Below are 25,547 nucleotides of genomic sequence, written 5' to 3'. Positions count from 1 at the left end.
TAATAGCTTCATGTTTGATTTTTTTAGGCATTCTGGCAAGGAAGGTTTTTTGCTTCCACTTAATCTGTGGTAACTAGCTTCTATGTATATTAACTCTAGTTCACTGTCCTGCCTTTTTCTAAAGATTCAGCATTCACTTTCTTCATAAAAAGAGCAAAACACTTGCTTGTTTTGGACTATATCTAGACTATATTAATTGCTACTGTCCTTGCTGTATAGTGGGCCACTTTCTTTTGCCTGTTTGGCCAAATAGCTTTGTTTTGGATTTCTCGCTTCTATCCCTGTGTTTGATGTCTGAGGCTTAATTTTCTCTTCTGACTTGTTCTCTTGCCTCCCCTCACACCCCAATCAGGTTTAAGAGATCTCTTTCAAGGGTGGTGTTTGTCTGATTAAATCTGGAAACTTTGTTTCAGACCTGTGATGTATAATACTAATCCCCAACCCGGTGGAAATTGTGGAGTTGTTTATTTTGTTGATGCTTACTAAACAGTTTCCTTACTTTTTCAATGCTTGCTCTCTTGAAATTGGAAAACTGCCTACCTTTTTACTTACCTTAATGCAAATGGATTATTTAATCCAGAAGCATAAGCTACCCAGAGTTGAAGCCTTTTAATTTCAGTGACTTCTTCCATGAAGAAATGTATCACATCCAGAAATAGCTGGACCCTACCTGTATCTGGGAAGATAGTTTATAGTGATGGCTGTGTGATGTTTTCAGTTTTGTTTCTTTTTCTTTTCCCTTTCTCAAAGCTTTGTATTATCTATCCACATATTAGAAGGTGTGGATGCATCTTATCTATTTTTTAGGAGTTTTCTAAGACTAGTTTTGGTTTAGGAGTAATTAGACTTGTTAAGGTTATTATCTAAGTAAGGCTAGATTCCTCCCTGTCCCCCCCGGTCTTTCTAGAAACAGGCATTGCACACATCTCTAAATCATTAGATAGATGTAGCTGGTAGTAGTAATACAGCCCAAAGACATAGTATGTTTTGGGGTTTTACCAGATTCTTTGTAGATATCATATGTGTTCTTAACCATTCAGTGCTTCTGTAACTGTTGAATTTGCAGTTTCTACTTTGTAGGGTATGCAAGCACTTCAGTGATGGTGTAAACTGGATGACCTCGTATGGTTTTGGGGGTTTTCTGTGTTGTCTTCTGTAAAGAAGGTGGTCTGTGTCATTGTTCTGCAGCTAGCTACTCCCAGAACAAAACTGTTTTTAATCTTGAGGTTGACAAGGAGGTGACTATCATCATGTATCCTAAGTTATGCTCAGTTGTGCACTTTGCAGTCTGTGCGTTTTGCCCTGATAATTTAAGAAGTTGTCCATGGCCTGCTTCTTAAGCTTGTTGGCATTGATCTGCCATGCAGTCATGGGGAGTGAAGATGATGTATGTTTGAGCATTATTTGCAGGACTAGATTGCTGTATAAGATACCTAGGTAAGGAGAAGAGTAGTTAAGTATTGCAGCTGAGGCTTTTGCTGTTTATGGTCTAGGGAGGCTCTAGATGGTGTGTAGCTAGGTTTTATGCTACTGCTTGTTTAGCAGTATAAGGGTAAGCTAGTTCTCTAAGTCGAGTCTCATCAGCATCCTTGTGGATGCTTCTATCCAGCCCCCTGTGTTCCCTGGGGAAGACTGAGAGCAGCTTATTTGGGCAGTTACCGTAGCATGAATGCAATTCTCAGGCTAAGAACTGATGGCAGTTGCTGCCACTTCCACTGAGGGAGTTGAAAAGAGAGAAGTGAGCTGCTTTTGCAGGATGGAGGGGAGACTGGGGCATTGGTACAGTTTTCTACATCAGGAATTAGCAGCCTTCTGCACTCGTTTCCTTGCTGTGCGCATCTTCTCCCCTGAAGGAATAGCTAGGCTCCTTCTGGAAGTAGAAGGTGGAGAAGGGAGGTCAACTAGTTGTGTAAGAGACAGGAGAAGCATGCTGGAAACTCAGCTGTCAACCAGATTTATGAAGCCAGGGACTGATAATTTGTCTAGTTACTGGAGTACTCTTCTGCCATGGGATTTGAATGGCCAGAACTGCGCAGTAGGTTCCAGCTACGCCTCCCTTGATCCCAGTGCTGTGTATTATGTACCCTGTCCTGTATTTCAGCCACAGCAGTGTTTTTTCCCCCTTGAATGATTTTGTCATCTGCCAGGATCCTGACTAAAATATGTATTCAAGATGTTGCAAGGAACAGCTATCTTTATAACTGCCTTCCATATGTGCTTTCTCTTTAGGTTTTGGTGAAGGCAGTCTTCAGTATTTAAGTGCTTTATTTCCTTAATGATAGTGTTTATTATGGATTATCAAGTTGTTAACAGATTTCATAGCGATTTTTTTATAGACGACCGTCTGATGGCCAGGTGTTCTTGTTGGGTATGAACTAATTTATGAAACTGCATTAAATCAGCTTAAACACCAGGTAAACAAAAACTACTGTAAAATACCAGACTCTTCTAATTGTTCTTTTAATCATTTGTATTGATGTCTGTGTGACAGCTGTAAGAAATACATAGCTCAAGAAGTACATTTACACAATACGTTTAGCAGCCTGCCCTTATTTCCACCACAGGTCTAAACCTGTGAGGTTTTACTAAACTTTGCTGTTGGCAATAACCTTATCTTTGTTACTACAGGTTTACAAAGTGTTGGTCTCAGTTGGCAGAAATGAATGGTTTGTCTTGAGACGATATGCAGAGTTTGATAAACTCTACAATACGGTAAGCAAAAGGCAAGCTACGAAATCATGCCAGAATAGCACAGAGTAACACTTGTTTGCAGCATTATGGTCGGAGTTAATTCCCTCATTGAGGAGTTGAGTCAATATTCAATGACCATAGGAGCCTGTTTAAAGAAAATGACAGGGTGGGGTTTTTAAACTTGGTTTGTTTGAATTTCAAACTCAAAACCCACTTATTTGTCGCTTTTGTTCTATTGTTGCTTGGGATCCTAGCGTAATGAGAGAAACTTCCAATTCACTGGTTGTCAAAACATCTGAAATATGCATGTTTGTGATGGTAAAAATCACTGCAAAACTTAAAACATCTGGATAGATAAATTTATCTTAAAACAAGTGTTTTACTTTGAAGTACTGAAAGTAATAAACAAATCCTTGTTTCTCAATATAAACTTTCTGGTAAGTCAGTCATGGCAGTTGCTACCTGCAGTTTCATAGCCAAATTTTGTGGCAGTGGTCCAAATAAAATAGGCCTCTTCAGCGACTGAGTATGGATTTCTTGGGTTCGTTGTTAGAAGAGGATTTTGCCCCTTTGACATAGTGGGCAAGAGAGGCAAATACTTGCTCAGATGTGCAGTTTGTTGTGTCCTGCGTCCATACGCTTCTCCAGTTCTTCATGTTTAGAGCCTACAATTTTTGTTTTAACAAACGAAGAAGTAATTCCTCTGTGATTCCATAAGAAAAGGTTACTAGCTGCTTATCTGTGCCTCCTTTTCCATTGTCCCTGTGGGAAGTAGTCAGGCTTTTCTCCCTTCTGCCTCACTGTGCGTGGATTTATATGTGGCAGTGGTATACAAGTGCAGGCACTGAGGTTGGAGCTGTCTCACAAGGTCTGAGCTGAAACCCCCCACCCGGATACACCACCTAGTGCTTTGCCTGCATCTTGGGAAAGACTTGCAAGTGATGTGAAAACAAAGTATCCCGTTTTCAATACCTGCAGAGTGAGCGCTGGTGATCCTGTTGCCTTTGCTGTGTTGTCTTGCTATTCAGATCAGCATTGCTCTGCTGGTTTTTGTCACTGGTCTTTCTAATGCATGTAGAGGTGGAGGTCCTGGGGAAGTGGAACCGGGAGGACATTTAGTCCAGTTTCTATTCTGTGTAATTCATACAGTATAGTACACCAAAAAGAATTTGTGGTGTTAACTGGAAGAGATAACCGATGTTTCTAAGGAAAGAAGAATTGCCAGCTACTGTATTAGAAAACTACCCTCTTAAAGAGGATGAGAGTAAGGTTGCTCTTCCTGGAGTGCTTGAAGATGAAGCAAATGCAACCAAGGCTTGGCTCTTGTCAGGTTATTTTGATAAATTCAGTGCTGTTGTACACAATCTTCTGGTCAGTTTATCAAGTGCGGAATATAACCAAATTATCAAATGCAGTATTGTAAAATAGGCTGTTCATCTATCTAGAGTTTTGACTTAGGAGTGGACCACCTGTGGTTTCTGAAGCTTTAAAAATGTGGTTTGGGCAAAACCTGGAGGCCTGTATCCCTAACCCATCTTAAACCTCAAGTGTACATCCCTGTGTAAGCAGGCAAGAAAAAAAACAAACCTGAGAGAGAGAACTGATGGAGAAAGGCAATAAAGAGGATAATAAAACCAACATTGAAACTCTAGCCTACTTTTTTAATATGGGGCAAGTGGAAAATAATTTTTGCCAATATTGCAGATAGCTTTCTACAGTGAGATGGCCTTTGAATTTAAAAGGGTATGACTGGTGCAAACAAGCTGAGTACAGGTTGGTTTGGGTTTGCTTTTTTTCCCCCTAAGCATATGAGTAGAGCAGATGGCAGAGAGAAACAGAATTACTAATAATCAGAGGTTCAAACTGTTTGTCAGAAAACAAACAAAATGCAATTATTTCCAGGTACTTCAATGTCTAAGCACGATCTAATTGTATGTGTTTTGTTTACAGCTAAAGAAGCAGTTTCCCACCATGAACATGAAGATTCCAGCTAAAAGAATATTTGGCGATAATTTTGATCCTGGTAAGTTATCATCTTGTTACTCATGTTGTCAGTTTTTTTATATGAAAATTGATCTATTCCAGCCTACGAGAAGCTATCTTAGATGAGTTTTACACCAGTCCTCAAAACAGTGACTAAACCAAAGTTTAGTCATGCTTCAGTCAAGAACAGGAACTAGCGTAGGTAGGTATTCTACCTTGTGATCTTGAACAAAGTATTGCTCAGTGGCCTAGTGCCTGCCTTGTGCTGAAGGCTATAGCTCCTCCCAACCCTCCTGTGTCCAGGATTGTGAGAGATTCTGAACTGTCAGGTGTAATCTCTCTTCTATAAAAGCAAAAGCCAAAACCCAAACTCTTCTAAACATAAATTTTAAACTTTTTGTGTGACTTTTTTTTCCTCTCTCTGAAACATGAAATAACTAAAGGATTTTCTCTGAAGGCTTTTGAACTTCTGTATCTAAATGTGCTTCCTTGTACTGTTTAGATGAAAGCGAACCTCTTCCTGTTGTTGTTCCACTTACAGAAGCCTGTCTGATACCAACGTGTTGTGATCCAGTTAGCAGTGATAGGTCCCAATTAAGCTTGCATAGTCCACATCAAAATATGAATGGAAAATCACTTGTAAAGTGCATTGAGTTAACCTAGGTGGCACCACCGATGAATAAATAAAAAGTAAATGGGAGGCCAGGCTTTTGCTCTGTGTGTTTATACCCTTCCTTGAGGCGATTTTTACTTAAGGGTTTTCCTGATGGTCGTGGGGAGCCTCCCACCCTCCCCTGGCTTGCTGACATGATCAGGCTGTGTTTGTAGTTTCACCTACTCCTGCACCTGTTTCAAGCATGTCATTTTCTCCTTTGCTGAAGAACAAATGGATTCAGAGATTCTGAACTTCTAGATGTGTTGTTTTGGGTGTTTTGAGGGTTGTTTCAAACAAATTAATTTTTGGCAGTGACAGTCATCTGGATCCTGACATGAAACTCCCTTTTATTTTTTATTAAAATAATGAAATGCAAGTCCAGTTTCTGGTGTCCTCTTCTGATGAAGATGTAAATGATTGCCAAAAGTTCTACGTGTATTATGTCTACAGGGACTTCTTGGATTGTTTCAGTTTCTTTCCTTTGCTCTGACCTTGGGGTTTTCAGAGCTGGCTGAAGACCTAGTAATGTCATGCAGTCTGGTCTGCTGTACAGCCAAATGTACAGGTGCATTTCTTGGAGTCAAATTTAGGAAACTGGAGTTCAAATGGGGGTGGGGGGACGGGGACCTAAAACTTTATTAAAACTATGTATGTAAAACAAAGTCCTCAGACTTGTTTTAAATTTCTGTGAACTATCCTGGAATCCTTGAAGCATGAGAAGTTAAATAGTTCTCAAGATGTTTCTTGCTGGGGGGCAGGGAGGAGATGGAGCCGTGATACTTATTTACATAATTCTTTATCTTAACACTGATTTATTGAAGCTTTGATATAACGTTTCTGCTGGCTTCTGAAATAAGTCACATACTTTACCAATGGTGGAAAGGTATTTTACTTCTGTCAATCCACGCGTGGGTATGCAGCATTCTACTATTGCATTGGAGTTCTAAGTGCAGTAGAGTGAAACATACATATCCCTTTTCCCAAAGTCTACCAAAACTACTGTCATAACACAACATTTTTATCTAAAAGCTCCATTTTTATTCTCACTTAGGTTATTTAAAGATTAATCTTGTTTTAACTTCAGAAGTGGGGCAGAGGGAAATTACAGAAACCAGTCACAATACAGAACTGAAAAATTACAGAATACATTTGAGCTGACGTGATGCAGATGTTTTACCTTCAACAGCATGGACAGCTCTGTAGGCTTCGTGTGGCTGATTGCATTGTACATTCACCATACTGAAACTGCTGATGTTGGTGACTCCCATAACATCTTTATGCAGATGTACCTACCTGTTCGATGTCAGTAATTTGGGATTAGTAAATAACCTAACAAGGATTTAGGGTTTACATCCCTGAAACAATATGAACATTTTTTCATAATATTTGAAATACGGCTTTTAATTAAAATTAGATTTCACTTTAAAATTTTAATAGTTGTCAGTAATCTATATGTGACAGAAAGTCATGTGTATTAACATTTAAGGTATTCCAAAGTTAAATATTCTTCTTCCATACAAATTATTGTTGATATGAGTAATGAAAAGCAAGATTATTCTGGTTTACAATTTATTTCCTGTTAGAGCTCTTTCTGTTTCAAGTCCCTTGTGTATCTTTCCATATTGCTAAAGAAAAGCTACGTGTTTTGAGCTTTGAGAGTGGAGATTCTGAGGAAATTTTTTTTTTTACTTTAGAGATTGTCCAAAATGGAAAAAACGCCCGTTTCATTTAGTTATCTTTAAAGGTTACATCTGAGTGTCTGCTGGCTGGGTTAATTGTGCAACTTTCCCACTGCCATATGTATTTTATGGAAATATGCTGCTTGGTGGGACTGTTCATGTAAAAACTTGACTTATGAAACTGATGTCAGGTTTTCCCTGTGGCTTTTTTCTGACTGGAATCAGGTCCTGAAGGGCTCAACCCGTGCAGCAAAGGCTGCACAGGTTAGCCGACTGTGGTTACCTGCTGTTGTTGAAACACTTCAGTGCACTTTTAATCCACCTGGCTTTCTCCGTTCTCAGGTAGCGTAGCACAGAAACTGAAACGTGTTCTCTCACCTGACTTGAATGTTTTAAGCTTGTGATTTTCATATACAGAACCAATTGTGAACCAATATCTTTAACTGTTGTTCAAGCCCTAAAAAAACTGTAAATATTGAAAATAAGTCTCTTTCACAAGCTGACTGATCATTCTAATAAATCTTTTTTTTTTCTCCCCCCCTCAGATTTCATTAAACAGAGAAGAGCAGGACTGAATGAATTCATTCAGAATTTAGTTAGACAGCCAGAGCTATGCAACCAGTAAGTAGTTTAATTTCTGTTTTATAAGGGCTACTTATAAAAGACATGAGATGTCAAATATGAAATTGCAGATTAAGTACTTTTAACCAGAAAACACATTCTACCTGTTCAGTGCTCTTAAGTATAATAAATAAACTTTAATATGGCTGTTCATTCCTTCAGGAAAAATCTAGAGATTGATGAACAGTATAAAGATATCTTTGTTTTCTGAAAACTGATCTACAAATAAACTTGCAGGCATTTAACTGATTTTAGTTCGAGGTGCAGATTCCGGTATTGGCACTGTTGTAGGGCAGGCGTTTGTTTTGCCAATAGCTTTACTGTTTGAAAACTCTACTGTCACTTGCTGCTACATTGTCCTTCTGGGAGTAAGTCAGTCACTGCCTGCATCCTTTTGTTAAAGCAGTTCATGTGTCTTCTCCAGAACTTATTTTAAGCCTGTTAACCATATAGCTTCATGAGCTTGCCTAAGTGGTTTGGGATACCCAAGCTGCCCTGCCTAAAGCAAATAAATAAGCTTGCATATAAACTGTTCTGTTAGAAGAACTGCAGGTGTGGGACGGTGGGATGAATGAGATATGGTGATGTGCTAGAGTTGGGTCTAGTTAAGTCTGGGGGATAGTGCTTCTAGAAGTGCATGACTGACTTGGGGGGTAAGCTGCCTTTTTCTTTCAGTTTATATCTAATTAGTTTAAACTAAATCCATGCAGCTTTCTATGTTACTGGAACTAGTAAAATGGCAAAGCTCTATATTTGGCTTCAGCGTTGAGTAAATGACTGTATACAGATGCTTTGTTTAATTAGTCTATCTGTACAACCTGTGAAATCACCAGTTTCCCCACGGGGGAAAAAAAAAATCCCAAACAGAATATTGCTGCAGTTTGCAGTGAGATGATTTTTTTCCAAAAAACCGAACTATTTAATGTCCTGTTAACCTGAAATATGTATTTCCTGTCTTTTTTGGAAAAAAAAAAGGAGCTTTATATATATACTTCCTTGTGATAAGTGGAAAAAATTTCAAAACAAAGTCTCTACGGTGGAATAGTTTTCCACTAGAACAAATACTGCAGGGTTTGTGGTTGTAGTCATGCTATTCTCTGGGAAAGATGGAAAGCACTTTAAAATAACTAATTATTGAAAGCTTATCTGTTTTGTTACATTAGGGAAGGACACTGGTTTTATTTAGCACAATCCCCTCCCCTGTTTGGTTGTCAGTGTGTCCAAGTACAAAATATTTTGTCTCAAAACATACTATATTTGTTCTCCAAAGGGAGAATGGTACTTTCCTTTTTTATGCATGTCACAAAATTGTGTGCTTAAAAAAAAAAAAGCCAAACCTCAAATCCACTTGTGTTCTTAATTTTTTTGTGAGCTTTTAAAATTGTTTTATGTTCAAATGCATCTGTAGCTGAATCTGTGTTCTTTAACATGGCACTTAGCCTGTCTGATCCATTAAAACTAACTCAAACCTGTATTAAGAAATAGGTCTTCAAGTGTTTGGTGCTGTTGAAAGTGTGTTGAGTAACAAGCTTATTTAGGTGTAGTTCTACAATACAACCAAAATAGAGAGTGAAGTTCGTCTTGTGCTGTTCTCCTCCTCCCCACCCTTAAAGTAACAGTGGTTTATGTGGCAGAAAAAGCAAGCCTTTAATTCACAATTCAGTGCAAAAGCATTTAATTTTAAAGTAATTTCTGTGTTGTTTTTCTTTTACTAACTGCAAGGTACTTTGTTTTTCTGGAGTGAGCTTTTAGTTTTTGCAGTGCTCCGTTGCAGCAAATAGAATTACTAATTACATAATCTGTCAGTGAATGCTATTAGTGAAGAAATACCAAAACTTTGACCGTGGTGGTTGCTTGTTGTTTAGGTTGGTGTGTGGTTTTTTGTTTGGTTTGGTGTGGTGTTGTTGGTTTTTGTGTGTGTGTTTGTGTTTGTTTTTTTTAATCTGCTAGAAACTACTCAAGGAATATGTGGTGACTGAGTCTTCAGAGATAGTCCACACCCTTGACTTCTTAGACTGTTTTGCTTTAATGTGCTAATTAAATTTGATATTAAGTAAAATAACTTACATAAAGTTAGTAATGTACAAGAAAGACTTAAGGGGTTATGCATTCTTACAGAACTTTAAGGAAGTCCACCTTCCGCTACATCTTTTAAGCATTAAAACCAGTATCAGGTTGTCATATTTTTAAGTCCTACCTATGAAAACTGTTTCACTAAAAACTTAGGGATGGTTCATGATTGTCTCCTAATTTCTGGAAGGGAAGGCATCTGAACATCTGAATTGAAAAGCACAAAGGTCAGATTCCATGTGTCCAAAATGATAATATTTACATTATTCTCTGAAACATGCAGCACCGTGTTCTTTTTTCTCCCACCCCCCAGTGGACTTTGTTCTTGGGTCTGACACGTTTGTTGAATATTGTATCAAAGCCAAACCTTTCTGCTCAGTAATAAACCCAACAAAAACCTAAAGTGTGTTAGAGTGATTAAAAAGAGCATGTAACGGTTGATAAGGATTTTCCTGGAATCACTGTCAGATGGAATATGTGGTGAGAAAGGTCACTAGCTTAGACCAAATTGGGAATTAGGTGGACTAGCTTCAAGTTACATTTACTCAGCTAACTGTATTTGACAGAGAACTTGTTCTCCTGGACAGGATGCAGATGTTGAAGACAAAAAAAAAAAAGTCAGAAGCGATATTGATCTGATAGTGCCCCCCCCCCCCCTCCCCCCGCTGACTGAATAGGAGCTGGGAGTTTGTTACTTGTTAGCACCTATTCAAATTGGGCTGCTCGCCCCCTCAAATGTAGGTCTTCACTATAAAAATAATGGATTTAACTGTCAATCAGAGCATGTCCAAAGAAAATCTGTTTGAATCCAAATGTATAACAGAGAATGCATTAAAGATGTAACGTAGTTATTTTTAAACAGTCCAAAGTAGCTCCTTAATGAAAGTGATAACAATTTGCATAACACTCGAAGAACTCAAGGATGACAATACCCTGAAACCTCTATGGGGAAATGAATCATCGGCTCTTTAAGTGCAAAGCGGGGTTCTGCATTTGTTCCCTAGGAGAAAATCAGAGAGACTAGATTTTTCTGGTTTTGAAGTCTCATGAATATAAAAATGAATATGAAACCCCTGGACTGTTAGGTCTTGCAGCCCATGTTGGGGAAAGCAAACCTTGCATTGCATTAGTTGTGCTCTTTTAAAATCTTACTGCACAGTATGGCTTTTTGAGCGTTTGCTTTCTGCAAGAGATAGCAGTGCTTTAGGTTTTTTGGTTTGGGTTTGTTTTTTTAAAAAGGTGTTTGGAGAAGAGTGAGGAACTAGGCACCATTATTTAAATAAAGTGTGTGTCATACATTAAGGAGGTTCTGTCACTGGCAATTAATTTTACCATTTTGCTTCAAAATTTGTGTAACTTCTTGGCCTTGTTCATATTTGTGGGTGTGTCCAAAATTTTTGTGTGGCTTCATATGTTTCTGCAGGAAGGCTAATGCAGAACCAGTATCACAGAAGGATCTCTATTTAGGCAGAGTGTGACACCCCTTTGTGGATTTCAGAGATAATCCATAAACTAAATTTATCCAATCAATCATAAAATTCCAGACAAAACCAACTTTTGCTGGTAGTATATGTACAATGTATACAAGCATTGCTTTTTAATCTGTTTTCTTGATCCTTTTAATTTGATATGTGATGTTATTTTAGGAATAGTTTCAGTGTCTTTTAAAATACACTGAGCTAATACGTGTGAGTTGATATAGCACAGAAGTCCTACCAATCTATATAGCATTTTGCATAACATGCTGCAGCCTTAGCTAAGAAGTTGGTACGTTAAACTTTTTAATCACTCTTTCTTTGCAGTTCTTTTAAAATTACAAACGTGAACAGTGTAACATTGATCAGTTACGCTTCTGGCTGCCCGGTATTGCAGAGGCTGTTGAATACCCTGCCACTGTACAGCAGCCTTCTGCAGTGAACGGATTTTTTTTTTTCCTGCTGTGAATTCAGTCATGGACAAAGTTACTATAGTAACTATTTGAGATGTATTACAACATGCTCTATTTAATCAACCAGTTGTCCAGAATAATTAATGCTGAAAGGTAGTTAAGGTCTGTTTTTGTTGTACTATCTAGCAAAAACCATTAACCGTAACTTCTTATTCTTGTTGTTATGATATCCAAAGATTCTGAATCTTAAATTGTTGCATCATGAGCCAATATTACTACGATATTTAAACCGCTGTGATTTTTGTCTTCCTGGGACTCAGGGTACAAGACAGACCCTGAAATAGATCAGAATTTGGAGTTCATGTAAGATGGGAAGAATTCAACTGAAATGATGGTGGGAAATTTTGTGACTGGTCTTGTTGCTGTATTTTAAACCTGAAAGGCCAAAGGTAACTGAAACATAGGGTGTAGGAATACAGAATGTAACTGATGGAAACTGGGAGCCTCAGACAGCATGGGACATGAATTAGGTTCAGTAATGCTAGTATGAAATACAGAAGCTGGAGAAACGTCAGAAACGGCTTATCTCTTACTTCTGATCCTCACTTTCCAGAAATGTGGAGGGTGAAATGGATCAAAAATAGCAAAGCAAGTACATCTGCGTCTTATATGAAACTACCCTATTTTATATATAGTAGAGAAAAAAGTGCAGCTCCATAGTAAGTTAGTGCTTTCCATGTACTGAATGGCGCATGCAGAGTTTCCTATCAGTGGCTGCCCTGAGACCTTCTCAATGAACTTATATCTCTGAAATTTAGGTAAGATTTCTTCCTTGATCAGTAGGTTGCCTTTTAGTAAACTGAAGGAACTTGAAAGAGTCAAGTCATCTCTTCAAGTGGTATTTAGGCTACACACGATATCCATTTGCTTAGGAATTAATTTTGCCTCGCTTGTATTACATCGTTCTTTACTCCCTCACTATGCTGTGGTTAAGACAGTCGTTACATTCTTTTGAACTTACTCTTGGGTAAGCCTTGCTTCCTGGGAGCGGGTTCTCGGAGTTCTCCTACTTTCCCTCCTTTCTCCCAGTCCTCCTCCCCCAGCCCCCACCAAGACAAAAGCTAGAAACCAATGCTGAAGTTAAAATGCGTCTCCTTAGGTACTGTGGGAAGCTCGTAGTCTCTCTTGCAGAGAATGCACTCTGAATACAAAATCACCGTTCTAAAGCGAACTGAACAGCGACGTTCCTGCCATGTACCTGTTGGGATATGCACCTCTCTTTGGAATGAGGACTATGTATTTCATTCTGTGTTGTGTTGGACTATGTCGTTAATTTCAGAAAACTAAAAATGGTTTTAAACTCTTCAGTTTTTTTGAAAGTAAGTTGGTTTCCTGGCAGTTGCTAGCCAATCAGAATTCATGCTTTGGATGGTGTTCGTTCTAATAATAATTACCGTTTAATGCAGTTCTACAGAGCATTTCCTTATGAAGTCTTTACATACATATACTTTAACATGTTGGGTTTTTGCATGTGGAAATTTTTATGTATGGTATGGAACACGTTCAGCAGTTGAATTATGTTGCTATAGAAGTGTTTCTTTGTGATGAGTAACTCCTCTGTATGCTACTGTTTATTCCTATGCTTCCTATGATTATAGCTGAAAATGATGCACATTATCAGTGTGCTAATGAAGTTAACTGTGTTTCTAGCCCAGATGTCAGAGCATTTCTCCAGATGGATAACCCAAAACACCAGTCGGATCCATCTGAAGATGAAGATGAAAGGAGCAGTCAGAAGGTAATAAAACAAGTAGAACAGTCTTCTATATTTAGCTACTTGAGGGCAATCTTAGGCATATTATTTACTGAAAATTACTGGTTGGTTTCACAATAAATCCCTTCCATTCTCTTTTAAACAAATGTGTTCCACTATGGGCTGTAAGGTATTTTTCTGTCAGATGTGAACAGCAGAGAGGGGTAGAAGTGATGGCTAGCTTTGTCTTGCTTCTTCCCCATTTGCTATGTGGGTTAAAGAAACACAGCTTTAGTCATAGCTTAGCTGTCACAGTTTTTGCAATCTCTTAAAAGATTATTGCAAAGAACATCTGGCAAGGAGCAGGGGACACTGAATGTTTAATTGTCTCTTTGTTTGCTTCTGTGTTGTGGTGTGGTTTTTTTTAAATAGAGGGAGAAATATAATTCAGGGAAAAAAATGCAGTCCTTCTCGAAGTCTCTCAGGAGTAAGGATGGATTTTATTTCATTTCACATGTAACACTGTGTGAGGTCTGAAGCCTTTTTTGTCACAAAAGCCACTACATAGCTAGATGGATTCTCTGAAAATTAACTTACAGCCTCCAGAAGCAGTGGTGTTTGAAAAAAGGAGTATTTCTAGGAAGGCAGAAGTGCCATATTTAAGCTTGTTTTCTTTATGGCGTACTTCCTGGCATACAGATGCGATCTTAGTACTTCTCTTCTTATCCAGCCCCTGTTAAAGATACGAGTTGTCATTTTGGTTTGTGTGTGATCCACAGCAGATCTGGTGTTTTCTGAAAGTTTCACTTCCAAAGATGCCAGTCTTTGCCTTTTTTTTTTTTTTAAAGTGCTTGATAGCACTGTGAGCGTGAAGCAAAATTCTAATTTAAAAGACCATTTTCTTCTTCCTTTGAAAAGTATTTTAAGTAATGTGGAACGATCTAAACCTCCTGTGGAGAATTAATGATGTGTCATGCCACAACAAATTCCAAAATAGGAAGAGAGCTAATGCATAGGGGCCTGGACCGTACATTTTGATAGAAAATTCACCTTCTCATAGTTACTGTAAGTGATGAAGCTGAAGAATAAGGAACAAAAACAAGCCCTCAAGAAAAGAAAAATCTTAAAACTTATAGTAGCTTTTTAAAAACTCTCCAGTACCATTGTGTGATTGGCTCTTACTAGTGAACAGTAGCATCCAGCGCTGCTGTCGGGGCATTCTCTGATTCTGTAGGAGTACTGGCTTTGTGATGCCTGCTAGCCTGTCCCCAGGTAACTTGTATTTGAATGCAGTTTATCCTTCTCTGATAAAGTCCAAAACCACAATGAGGATGCAAATGCTGCTTTTTTTAAATTAAAAACAAAATGGAGAAGATTACCTAAATGACAGTGGCTTCCTCCTTTCCCTGTAATTTACAAAATCTGACTGGGTGTGTACTGGTAAGATTCATGCCATTCCTGGAATTGAGTTAGTTAACCTTTAATGTCAGGATAGGAAAGGTTGGTAATGTTTTTCTTGGGGTGGGGAGAATGTTCACTTTTGTTGTTTTTAAAAGCACTGTGCTTTTCATTAACTACTCTTGCATAAACAGTGTGGGTTTAAAATTATGTTATTGCTAAGATCTTGGAAAATTTAGAATAAAAGGTAGAAAATATATTCCTAGAGTAAACAAAGAAGGGGTTAAGTTCTGGATGAGGAACAAATTGTTCAAATGCTCTTAATTTTTTTTTGTTCCTAATCTTTGTCCTCTGTGTCTGGACACAAGTATTTTATTATCTTCATCCTTGAATATGATGTGTGTAGAAATCATTTGTGACAAGGTGATGATGACTAGGTACTTCAACTTAAGAAGTTCCCAATCTGGGCACTAGATCTCTTTAAAAATCTAATATAACAAGTGTGAAGGTACATGCTGGGCAAATTAGTAGAGTTATTTTGAAATTAATATTGGTTGAAATGTAAGAGAGAATTAAAAAATAAAATAAAAATAAACCTCTTTGTTCTTCCAACAGTTAAACTCTACCTCACAGAATATCAACTTGGGACCATCTGGAAATCCCCAGTAGGTTTCAATTAAACTGAATTAAAATGCAATACAATTTAATGTAAATGTTTTATTTTAATGAAATTTTATTAAAATTAATTTTAAAACCTTAAAAATTAGACTGAGTGTAATTGTTAATAGTATTAAAAGTTCTTTGGATATATGCCTTTATGTGTTGATTTGCATTGCTTAGGAGGAAGCAAAACATTGAATCCTGTGTTACATAAACAATCACTTTTAAAACATTTTTTATCTCTTCACCTTCAGATTTTGTTAGTCTACTATCCTTTTACTTAAGGATGCTGTAGCAAAGATGACCTCTTTCGGGAGTGGTCGCCCAACTGTTCAGAATGTGAATGGTTTCTGAACACAAGTTTGTTTTAATGCATGGCAAAGGAGCTGCTTGCCTGTTGATACTCCAAACCTAGTTATTGCAGTTGTAACTTGCTTCTCTGTCTTCTGTAGAGTTTCTGGTCTCAGTTCTGTGTGAAACCGTGCTTTTTCTCATCTACGAGATGACTGCTATTTTGGTTTTGCTTTCTGCACAGATTTGTTCTGGGCTAACAGGAGGAAATGCTTAATAGATTGCAGTAAGAAATTAAAGAGTGTACTTCCTTTCAGGGGCCGTAAATGGAGAGGTGTATGGTGATGTAACTGTTGTTTTGGCATTTGAAAACATGGTTAATTGTTTTGCTGACAAAAATATCTCTGCATTGTATTTAGGAAAAAGTGAGGGGATCCTGGGAAATTAATGTGGTGATGTGGGAAGTGGAAAAACTGAGAGTGAGTTCATACGTGTACACACACAGAAGAGGAAAGTGTTAGGGCCTCACTCCTCTCACTGTAATTCAAAATGTGGGAGGATGGGAAGGAAAGCAGAGAGAGAATAGAGAACAAACTTGATCAGTCCTTCCTTCCTTCCTTTCTTCTTTCATGTAAGCTTGAGAATCCATTTGGCCCTCTGGAAATGAGAAATAAGCTCCAGGAAAAGCCATGGGGAAATGGAGACTTAAAAATTACAAGAAACTAGACTATGGAGAATAAAAGAACAGTCTTGCTCCTCTATTACATCTTAAACTTGCAAAATAAAATAAACTTAAAGGATGCAACCTGAACTCTTTCCCTGGAGGAAAGTGGAATTACAAAATGATGAGGAGTCATCTCCAAGGGAAGGTCTGCAGAAGTCTAGGTGTTGGGCAGAATGAAGGAGGGTGCTAACACACAGTTAAAACTCAACTGCTACACTAGGCTGCTGTACAGCTATAAAGCTTGTAATTTCTGCCCAGATGACCTGTCTCCTTCCTAAATATCTTTCAGTGCTAAACCAACAGACTTTGATTTCCTGAAAGTTATTGGGAAAGGCAGCTTTGGCAAGGTGAGCTTTCTCATTACTGTGTCTTACCCCAGTGCAAGGATGCTAGCTTGTGTCATATGCATAGTCACTGTTGCCTAGACTTGGCCAGAGGTTTTGGAAAGTGGTGTCGGTCTAGGGTGGCAAATAAACTGTTGTATTGGATCCCTGCTGCTGCTTCTTTTTCCCTGGTGTGGCAGTTGGCCATCTCCATCACTTGTCGGGGGTAACGAAAGGGAGCGTTTCCCTTTCTCGTTAAGAGCAGTAGGGATCTTCTGTTTCCCCGAGAGAGGAAGGGAGGTAACACTGTGCTTATGCAGCAGCTGGAGTACAAATTGTGCATTTCCCTTTGGCGTAGTCTGTTTTGTCAAAAGCCTAATGCTATGGAGCTGTGTGAGCAATGGCCCATTGAAAAGTGACTTAAATACTGCTATCCTGCAAAGATGCAACAGAGAATCCCTCTTGACATCTTTGTTTTCAGCTTATTTTTCAAGTTGTTTTCCATTAAATTATCTTTAAAAGTTAAAAAACCAGCTGAGCTTGATCTTGATAGCGATTCAGTGGGTCCTGGAAAATAAATTCTGTATTCAGTCTTTCATGATACCACTATCATGAGAGGTTTAATGAACTGCTAGCTTACTCTATTGGTGATTATATTGCTGATTGACCATACTAGAAGCAAAGAAACTTTATTGTGGAAAAAAATAGAGTGAATACTTTCCAGTTATGCTGAAATTATGGAAATATTCCTAATACAATGTGAACTGCAACAATCACATTTCTTCATTTGTTTTGAATTTCACAGGTTCTTCTTGCAAAACGAAAACTGGATGGGAAATACTACGCTGTCAAAGTGCTGCAGAAAAAAATCGTTCTTAATAGGAAAGAGGTGAAAATAAATTTTCTTTCTCCACCTACCACCCTTCCTTCTTTCCCCTAATTACAAAATAATTCCTGTTTACCTACTGATCTTTTACTTTCTTACAGCAAAAACATATTATGGCTGAACGTAATGTGCTTTTGAAAAATGTGAAGCATCCATTTTTGGTTGGATTACATTACTCATTCCAAACAACGGAAAAGCTTTACTTTGTCCTGGATTTTGTTAATGGAGGAGAGGTATGTGGTGGTTGTGTTTGGATTTGAGTCTGTTTTGCTAATTCTAGGTGGGAGGAACAAAATGATCCTTTACCAATGGGCTGTGATCAGTATTCTGCCAGTTTTGAAAATTCTATTATTATCTGCTGTTACTACAGACTTCTATAGCTATACAGACCCTGTTCCTCTTTTCAACAACTTTAATCCCAGATATATTCATGGTTGTCAGATACAAATACCGTATTTCACAGTTACATAAAATGTACCTTTATTACTCATTAATCTTATGTTGACATTTTTCACCATGTAAAACTGTCTTTTCCTCTTGCAACTGCATTGGCTGACATGCTAGTATTTCGAAAGCGGAAGGAAGGAAGGAAACTGGCAACTGACTTTACCACATTGACATTTTTTGGAACGTTTTGATTATTCTGTAGCTGCACATGGTATAATTACTTCTTCCCAAATAGCCTTAGCCTCAGGATTCTTTGCCTTGAGGCAATGCTATTGAATCTGAAGATCCATTAAGTAACGTGTGAAAGAAATGGAGAAAGTCTGTACATGTTTAAATATACTTCTGGAGCAGTTTGTCTTCACTTAGGGACCCGTTGCTTTTCCAAGTACCTGGTGCTTCTAGGAAGTGGTCAAGCAATTAGTGTATAAACTGGTTGAATAGCCAACACACATGACAAGGGTATAAAATGTTGCTTCTGTTCCTTCAAAAGGTTCTGTGGAAAATCAAGGGTCTTGTAGGCTAATAACTGATTTCCTAGATAGTTCCAGGTATTGTGAATGAAGAAAACAGTGTAGTGAAAAATTATTGTATGAAAGGAACTCTCCAACGTACATAATTTAAAGAAGAGCTCTATGTCTTGTCACTTGCTGTGTTTTCAATTTGGTAATTTATTGGGGTGAAATGTACACATTCCAGAAGGTCTTACAGGTGCTTAAAGCAGAACAGGAAAGAAGGATGAGATAGGATGCTGTTGGAGGTGATAAAACTCTGGGAGCTGAAAGACCACTGAAGAAGGGGTAGAATTTAAATAGTTTGTTTTGGCAATCTCAAGGCTTCCTATTATGTCACTGCACCTGGATATACACAGACAAGTATGAAGTATGCTGAATAAACCAGGATGAGAGATGAACTGGGGTATACACCGGTTCGCATTCATATGCCTACTGTCAGTATTTATGTTGCTCCTAAAGCTGGCATTCTGGTCCCTTTAAGTGTCAGAGTTGGGACAGGATGGGCCTTTCTCTTGTCTGCAGATGATGACAGTACATTAGACAGTATTAGCAAACTCCCGGTTTGCTGTACTCTGAATTCCTGGCCACAACTTTGGTTGGCGTTCTTCCATGCAAACTAAAATACAGTTCAAAACAGCTTTCAAATTTGAATGAGCGTTTGGAAAGCTTTGGTGGCTTTTTGTATTTATTTTTTTTCCCCAAGCTTTGTAGGCAGAAAATAGAAAATTTGTTTTCTAAAAATTTGTAGAAGTTGAATGGGTAGTATAGTTTCATATGTATGTTTATGATTTAATCTTTTGGCTAGACTTCCAGAATCTGCTCAATTTATTTGAAGCCAGACAGCTCTCTAGTTGAGAGATTTTGTGGATCAACTTGGAATATACATCTCCCAAAGTGATCTAGGTGATTTCAGAATACAATTATATAAATACTCGTATACAAAACCTTGAATGCAAGCCTATACAGAAACTGAAGATTACTTATTTGACACCACTTTATATTGTTAGGAGGCCATCTTGCATGATTTAATCTTGTCAACCTCTCTTCACAGCTTAGTGATTTACTCTAGTTCATTTTCACCAGTCTTGGTTTTAGGGGAGTGTTTTTATGTGTTTGAGTTACCTGTCCACTTCTGAGCTACAGAAGAGAGGAAAGGAAGTGAGTAAAGGAATGACAAAGTCATGTGGCAAAACCAATTATAATTCATTTTACATTTTTAAAAGAAAAAAGTGGACAGCTAAATAAAGTTACTTTTTTACTGTTAAAATTACACATTATTAACCTGGTCTTTGTGTGTAATATTTTTATTTACTATTTGTGTATTTACAGCTGTTCTTTCACTTACAAAGAGAACGTTCCTTTCCTGAGCACAGAGCCAGATTTTATGCTGCTGAAATAGCCAGTGCACTGGGCTACTTACACTCCATGAATATAGTGTACAGGTACGTTTCTGAAATGTATCCTTGTCCTGCAGAAGTTCAAAATAGGAAAAATTACTGAATAAAAACCGCTGCATGAAATAATAATATGGGAAAGTCAAACATAACGATTTCACCAAAGTGTGAAGCTTTCAGCTGAAGAATAAAAGTCCTTGCCTCTGAAGCTCTTGTGTTAGTTACTGCTGTTTTGAATTAATACAATTATTTTCTTTAAATAGGGATTTAAAACCAGAAAACATTCTCCTAGATTCACTAGTAAGTATTGCAACATTATGTTTGCTTTTCTATGTTCTTTCACAAAATTTACACTTATGTGTATGAACATGTTGACCACGTTCTGTTTTTTAAAATACCACACTTTCTTAAACAGGGTCATGTTGTGTTGACAGACTTTGGACTTTGTAAAGAAGGGATTGCAAGTTCTGATACCACTGCAACCTTTTGTGGGACACCAGAAGTATGTTGACAACTTTCCTGTTGTTTTTTTTTTTTTTTACCAGTAATTAATGCCTGTTGACTATTTTTAATATCTGTGTAACTGGAAGATCAAATATTCCATTTTGTGCTGTTGGAGATTTGCATGCTTTCAACAAGACTTTCCATGAAACCAAACCAAAGAAAGGCTTCCTGCAGATCTGTTCTTTGTCCTTTTTACTAGTACACAGTATCTCCTACTTAACTGCCCACATCCCTGTGACCCATCTCTTCCTTCCTCCTTTTTTCCAGTCCTTTTCAAACACTCTGTTCCTCCCATGTCTCCTAACTGCCGGCTAGACACAGGACAGTTAGCTTGTTAACAGCTGAAACAGATTTGCCAGTATGAATCTACTTACCATATTCTGCCACTGATTTTTAGTAAGTTTATAAGGACTTAATATCTGTGAGTCTTGAGAAGATTTTGCATATGTGTGAAACTGAACTTGCTGACTGAATTTATTCACCTCTGTTGTCTCTTTTTACTAAGAAAACTAGGCTGGAAAACTTAGAATCTGGAAGTCTTGAACACGTATGAGGGATTCACTGAAATTCCAGGATTAGTGGCTTTGATAATTTGATAAATATATTGTAAATTATAGAAAAGGCCTTTGATGGCCGTGGAGGATAAGTGAGGAGTAGTATTTAGCTGGAACATTTGAATTAAAAAAAAAAAAGGCAGGTGGCAACATGTGACAACTTATCCTAGTTATGATCAGAGCAGGAATCCATAAAGCTGAGTGGTACATGTGTGCTGCAACAAAATTAGTTGACTATTTTGGAAAGTTCAAAGGACGATATATAGAACACTGGTAACTCTGGATCTGTTTGAGAAAATCTGTGGGATTTTTCCCCATGATCAGAGGCTTAGTCTTCACACTTACCTTGGACTTGCATGACTTGGAACGTAAGAGGACGCTGATGCTCTTGCTTCATAAGTTCTTAAAAATACCAAGACTAAACATAGCAGTTATGTGTTAGACTTCCTAATCCAAGATTTAGATTCAAATCTCTCATGATCCTGCTCAAAGTGTAATGCTCTTCTAAATGTTTCTAAGCACCAAGTTGAATGACTCAGTGAGTTCCAACACCTAAAAAGCTCAAAGCAGGTAGTGAAAGATTAGAAAAAGCTTAATTAGTTGAGTTCAAAACACTTCAGCTGCTTTTCATGCTTTCACAGCATCATCTATAGACAAATGGGTTACAGGGCAATCACACGTACAGAAAGTTTGGGAAAGACTGATGTGATTAAACTTTGAGTTTCAGACTGCCTTGTCTGACAATGCTATCATCTATTTGTAAATTAAATTTCAGAATTTGGATACTAGAATGATAGAAGTGAGCATCCTTTTGTTTTGAGAGGTTAGAAACTGTGTGTGCTGTAGATGAGGACTGAGATGATGATGATCCAGCCATAGTAATTTTATATTGTGTACTCTCAAAGCATAGTCTTTGTATTATGAAGTGGCTGTCCTTGTGCTGTAGTGTTAGTAAGCTCTGAGATGCTGAGCAGATTTCTTGCAAGGCAGATGGAAACCCAGTTAGCATTGTCATTCAGTGTTTGATGGTATAGAATATTTATCACAAATCAGTCAAGTGATGATACCTATTTGACAAGAATCTCTAATTTAGCAACACACAACTCATGCCCTCATTGAGATTTACAGTGAAACTTAATATAGGTCATACAGTTTCTGAATAATGATAGATTTAAAGCAGAATTAAGATCATCACCTTTCATGTTCATGTACCGGTGGGGAGCATACAGGCTGAGGATGGCAGAATAGGCGTGGCCAGCTTGCTGAGATGTCTCTGCAACAGCACAGCAACCTATCTGAAATGTAAAATTTCATAACAGAGGTGGCAAAGCAGTTTGGCAAAACAGTAGTGTATGGAAAGTATTGTTTCAGTTGGGAAAACAGCTGTCCTAGTTGGTAAATGACAGATGGTGACAAAGTATTTGCCAGGTTTGTGGTCTTAAAATTGCCTTGAAGCAACTTTCCTGAAGGTGTTTACTGTGATGTGACTAAAACCTAGGTTGCTTTAATTGCTAGCCTAATGTTCTAAAATACCTTTTTTTTAAATTTTAGTATCTTGCACCGGAAGTCATTAAAAAGCAGCCCTATGACAACACAGTAGACTGGTGGTGCCTTGGTGCAGTTCTTTACGAAATGCTTTATGGGCTGGTATGTACTTAATATATACTCCTCCCCCTTTATGTGAACTAACCCTGGAGTGTTGTTAAAGATGCTAACTTCTGCAAACTCCACTTAGGTGGAGGAACAGTTTGTTCTTGACATAGCACCTGTTTTTCTCTTTTTGGATTTCACATTGCCTCTTGGTGTCTAAAAGTTCACATTCCAGTGAACTGCTGGACATCAACTCCAATGAAGACCAGTAGTCATCACTCAGAGGGAAAGTGAGAGTAAACTGAATCAACGGTGATAATACCCAATAAAAACCCCCAACTTATAAGTGAAATTTTGTCAAATACTGGCATAAATACAATTAGAATACTTTTTTTTACTTAGGTCTCCCAGAATTTCTCCTAGCTTTCCCACTTCTTGATGCAGCATTAAAACAAAAAAAAAAATCTTACTATGCTGCTTCTACTCATATGTCATTACCCCAGTAACAATCTGTTCTGTTAGTTTTCTTGAGTTTTATCTCTTCCCATAGGACCTTAAATAGGGACATAGATTTGGTTTTCCACCCTCGTGATCTTGTCAGGCAAGTTCAATGGGAGCTTTGAAGCTGGATGGCTTCTATAGAATGTGTTAGGAGAAGAGGAGGTGGGTGGGGAAGCTATCAAGTGTAAAGATCTGGCAATGGTGATGACTGAATTAGAAGTTAGCAGTGCATAAGAAGACGTAGATTTCTTCTCTACTGCTAGCAGTTTGTATTTCTTCTAGAATTGTTTACTGATCCATACATATGAAACAATGTCGCATGTGGCTTCAAATTAATGTATAACTGTTTTATTTTTTTAGCCTCCTTTTTACTGCCGTGATGTTGCTGAGATGTATGAGAACATTCTTCATAAACCGTTAGTTTTGCGTCCAGGAATCAGTCTTACAGCCTGGTCTATTCTGGAAGAACTTTTGGAGAAAGATCGGCAAAGCAGACTTGGAGCAAGGGAAGATTTTGTATGTACTGTCCTAATTTATTAAGCCGTACTTCGTTTAAAGGGACATCACCAAATTTATGTGCACAGCACAGGTTTAATAGTTAGAGACTGCTATGTTATGTCTGTTTGTGTTTTCCTCCGTTTTATTTCTTCATTAAAGACACCAGTGTAGTCAATCCCTGAAAATTATTGGGGGTAGGAGACACGTGATTGTTGTGGGATATAAATGTTTTGCGCTTGGTTGCTGCTGTACCTGCCAGCAAAGGAAACACAATTCCTGGTGTAGTAGTCGCTAAGATGTACTAAGGTAGGTTTTGCTGTTTGTAGTGAAACTCAAATAATCAAAAGAAAAGTGTGTTTTCTGGTAATGTCACTTTAACTAACTGTATGAAAAAGTCTTCAGACAAAGAGGAACACTAGTACCATGCAAGCAGCAGCTCTTTTTTTTTAGTCTTAAAATCATGGCAAATGTTTTCCCAGTGTAACAACAAAAACTTTCTTTGCCAGAAGGCAATGTGAGAGAGTATAGATGTCTTCAGAACTGTGCGATGAGGGATGATCTAGGAGGACTTCTTCCATCCATTAATTGTGAGATCTTTGTAGTCTTCTGTTGGCAGCCTTAATGTTAGGTAGTCTGTTGACCTTGTAACAAAGGATTTAGACTATGACATAATACTTTCTCACAGTGTGGAGCAAGACGAAAGGATTTAATTGCTGTTTCTACTGACTACAGCTTTTATTGCAAAGTAAACTGTGAATAAATGAACTGATGGAAGGACTTGACTCCCTTATGTGCATGCAGTCTGAGGTAGTATTTACTATGATGCACAGGATGGATTTATAAAATATCTAAAATCTTTATTCCTTACTGCAGCTTGAAATTCAAAAGCACCCGTTCTTTGAATCTCTCAGCTGGACTGATCTTCTTCAGAAGAAGATTCCACCACCATTTAATCCTAACGTGGTAGGTGCCTGGTGCTGTTTTAGCTCATACCTGCCAAATTTCTGCTTTTGAGGGTTCATCTATTTGCAAAGAATGTTTGTTTCAGAATGGTGAAGAATGGGAACCCCCCAGTGCTGACTGGCCTTTTGAGCACTTTTGAGCAGTGATACTGGGTTTTTTGTTTTTTTTTTTTTTTTTTTTTTCTTTAGAACTCAGTTTGACATATCACTGTTTCCTCTCCTTGTTCCTGTCAAAGGACTGTCAATTTTTGTGGGGTCTGAAGACTGAAGAAGGAAGTACAGATAGCCTCTTTATTTGAAGACTTTCCAAAAGACTGACTTCCTGCTTTTTTCCTTTTTTGGTAGTTATTAACCCTTAGTTGCAGCTTTTCTTTATCCTCCCATCAGTTTAAACTGTGTCAACCTCTTGCTGCTTGTACCAAAACTTGGGGGGAGAGGGAGCAGGAGGAAGCCCTTCCTAAAGTCACATCAACCTTTTGTTGAGTCTGTCTAGTGAAGAAGCATTAGCTGTCTTGTCTCTTCTCTCTGTGACTAAATTATTACTGCACTTCAGTCCTTAGGTGTGTTACTGGGAAGCTGATCTATCATAACAGTACCATTGCTGGAATTTAACACTTAAAGTATTATTGATGGAAAAGGAAGAAAGAATTGGGTGTGGTTTGGCATTTGTTGGGGGTTTTGGTGTGTTGTGGGTTTTTTGGTGGTTTTTGTTTGATTTGGTGTTTTGTTCAGGGGTGGGTGGTGGGTAGTGGTGTTAGTTTTTGCATCTCCCTAACAGTCATTTAAGAAAGAGACGTTTCTTCGTATTTCTTAGGTTTATCAGATCATAGAGGTGTGTAGGCTTTGGTCTGAACTCCAGCCTAGAAGAAACAGGCAGGCTTTTAATAGGTGTTTTCAGGGATGCTGTGGTGTGCTTCCTTAAATTTTCTGTACTTAAATAGGAAAGAACGACATAAAGCAGAT

The 25,547-nt window shown here is 38.0% G+C and overlaps 1 protein-coding gene across 11 annotated transcripts in view; it reads left to right on the top strand.

The window, feature by feature from the left end:
• The window catches only part of SGK3 (serum/glucocorticoid regulated kinase family member 3), a 61,003-nt gene that overhangs the window by 33,962 nt on the left and 1,494 nt on the right, over positions 1 to 25,547 (top strand). For 9 of the 11 annotated variants that reach the window (XM_064442599.1, XM_064442605.1, XM_064442600.1 and 6 more), the window contains exons 3-16: positions 2,629 to 2,712; positions 4,642 to 4,714; positions 7,554 to 7,629; positions 13,298 to 13,385; positions 15,354 to 15,403; positions 16,703 to 16,760; positions 17,542 to 17,625; positions 17,724 to 17,855; positions 19,911 to 20,023; positions 20,239 to 20,275; positions 20,391 to 20,477; positions 22,585 to 22,680; positions 23,485 to 23,640; positions 24,496 to 24,585. In XM_064442599.1, coding sequence (XP_064298669.1) covers positions 2,629 to 2,712; positions 4,642 to 4,714; positions 7,554 to 7,629; positions 13,298 to 13,385; positions 15,354 to 15,403; positions 16,703 to 16,760; positions 17,542 to 17,625; positions 17,724 to 17,855; positions 19,911 to 20,023; positions 20,239 to 20,275; positions 20,391 to 20,477; positions 22,585 to 22,680; positions 23,485 to 23,640; positions 24,496 to 24,585 — 1,224 coding nt within the window. Of the gene's footprint in view, positions 1 to 2,628; positions 2,713 to 4,641; positions 4,715 to 7,553; positions 7,630 to 12,944; positions 12,967 to 13,297; positions 13,386 to 15,353; positions 15,404 to 16,702; positions 16,761 to 17,541; positions 17,626 to 17,723; positions 17,856 to 19,910; positions 20,024 to 20,238; positions 20,276 to 20,390; positions 20,478 to 22,584; positions 22,681 to 23,484; positions 23,641 to 24,495; positions 24,586 to 25,547 lie in introns of those variants that run through there. The other 2 variants (XM_064442608.1, XM_064442609.1) reach the window with 2 other exon arrangements.

This window comes from Phalacrocorax carbo, chromosome 2 (genome assembly GCF_963921805.1).
Source record: "Phalacrocorax carbo chromosome 2, bPhaCar2.1, whole genome shotgun sequence".
NCBI lineage: Eukaryota > Metazoa > Chordata > Aves > Suliformes > Phalacrocoracidae > Phalacrocorax > Phalacrocorax carbo.
Note: the sequence above shows the minus strand (reverse complement) of the source record. Positions and strands in the feature narration are given on the sequence as shown.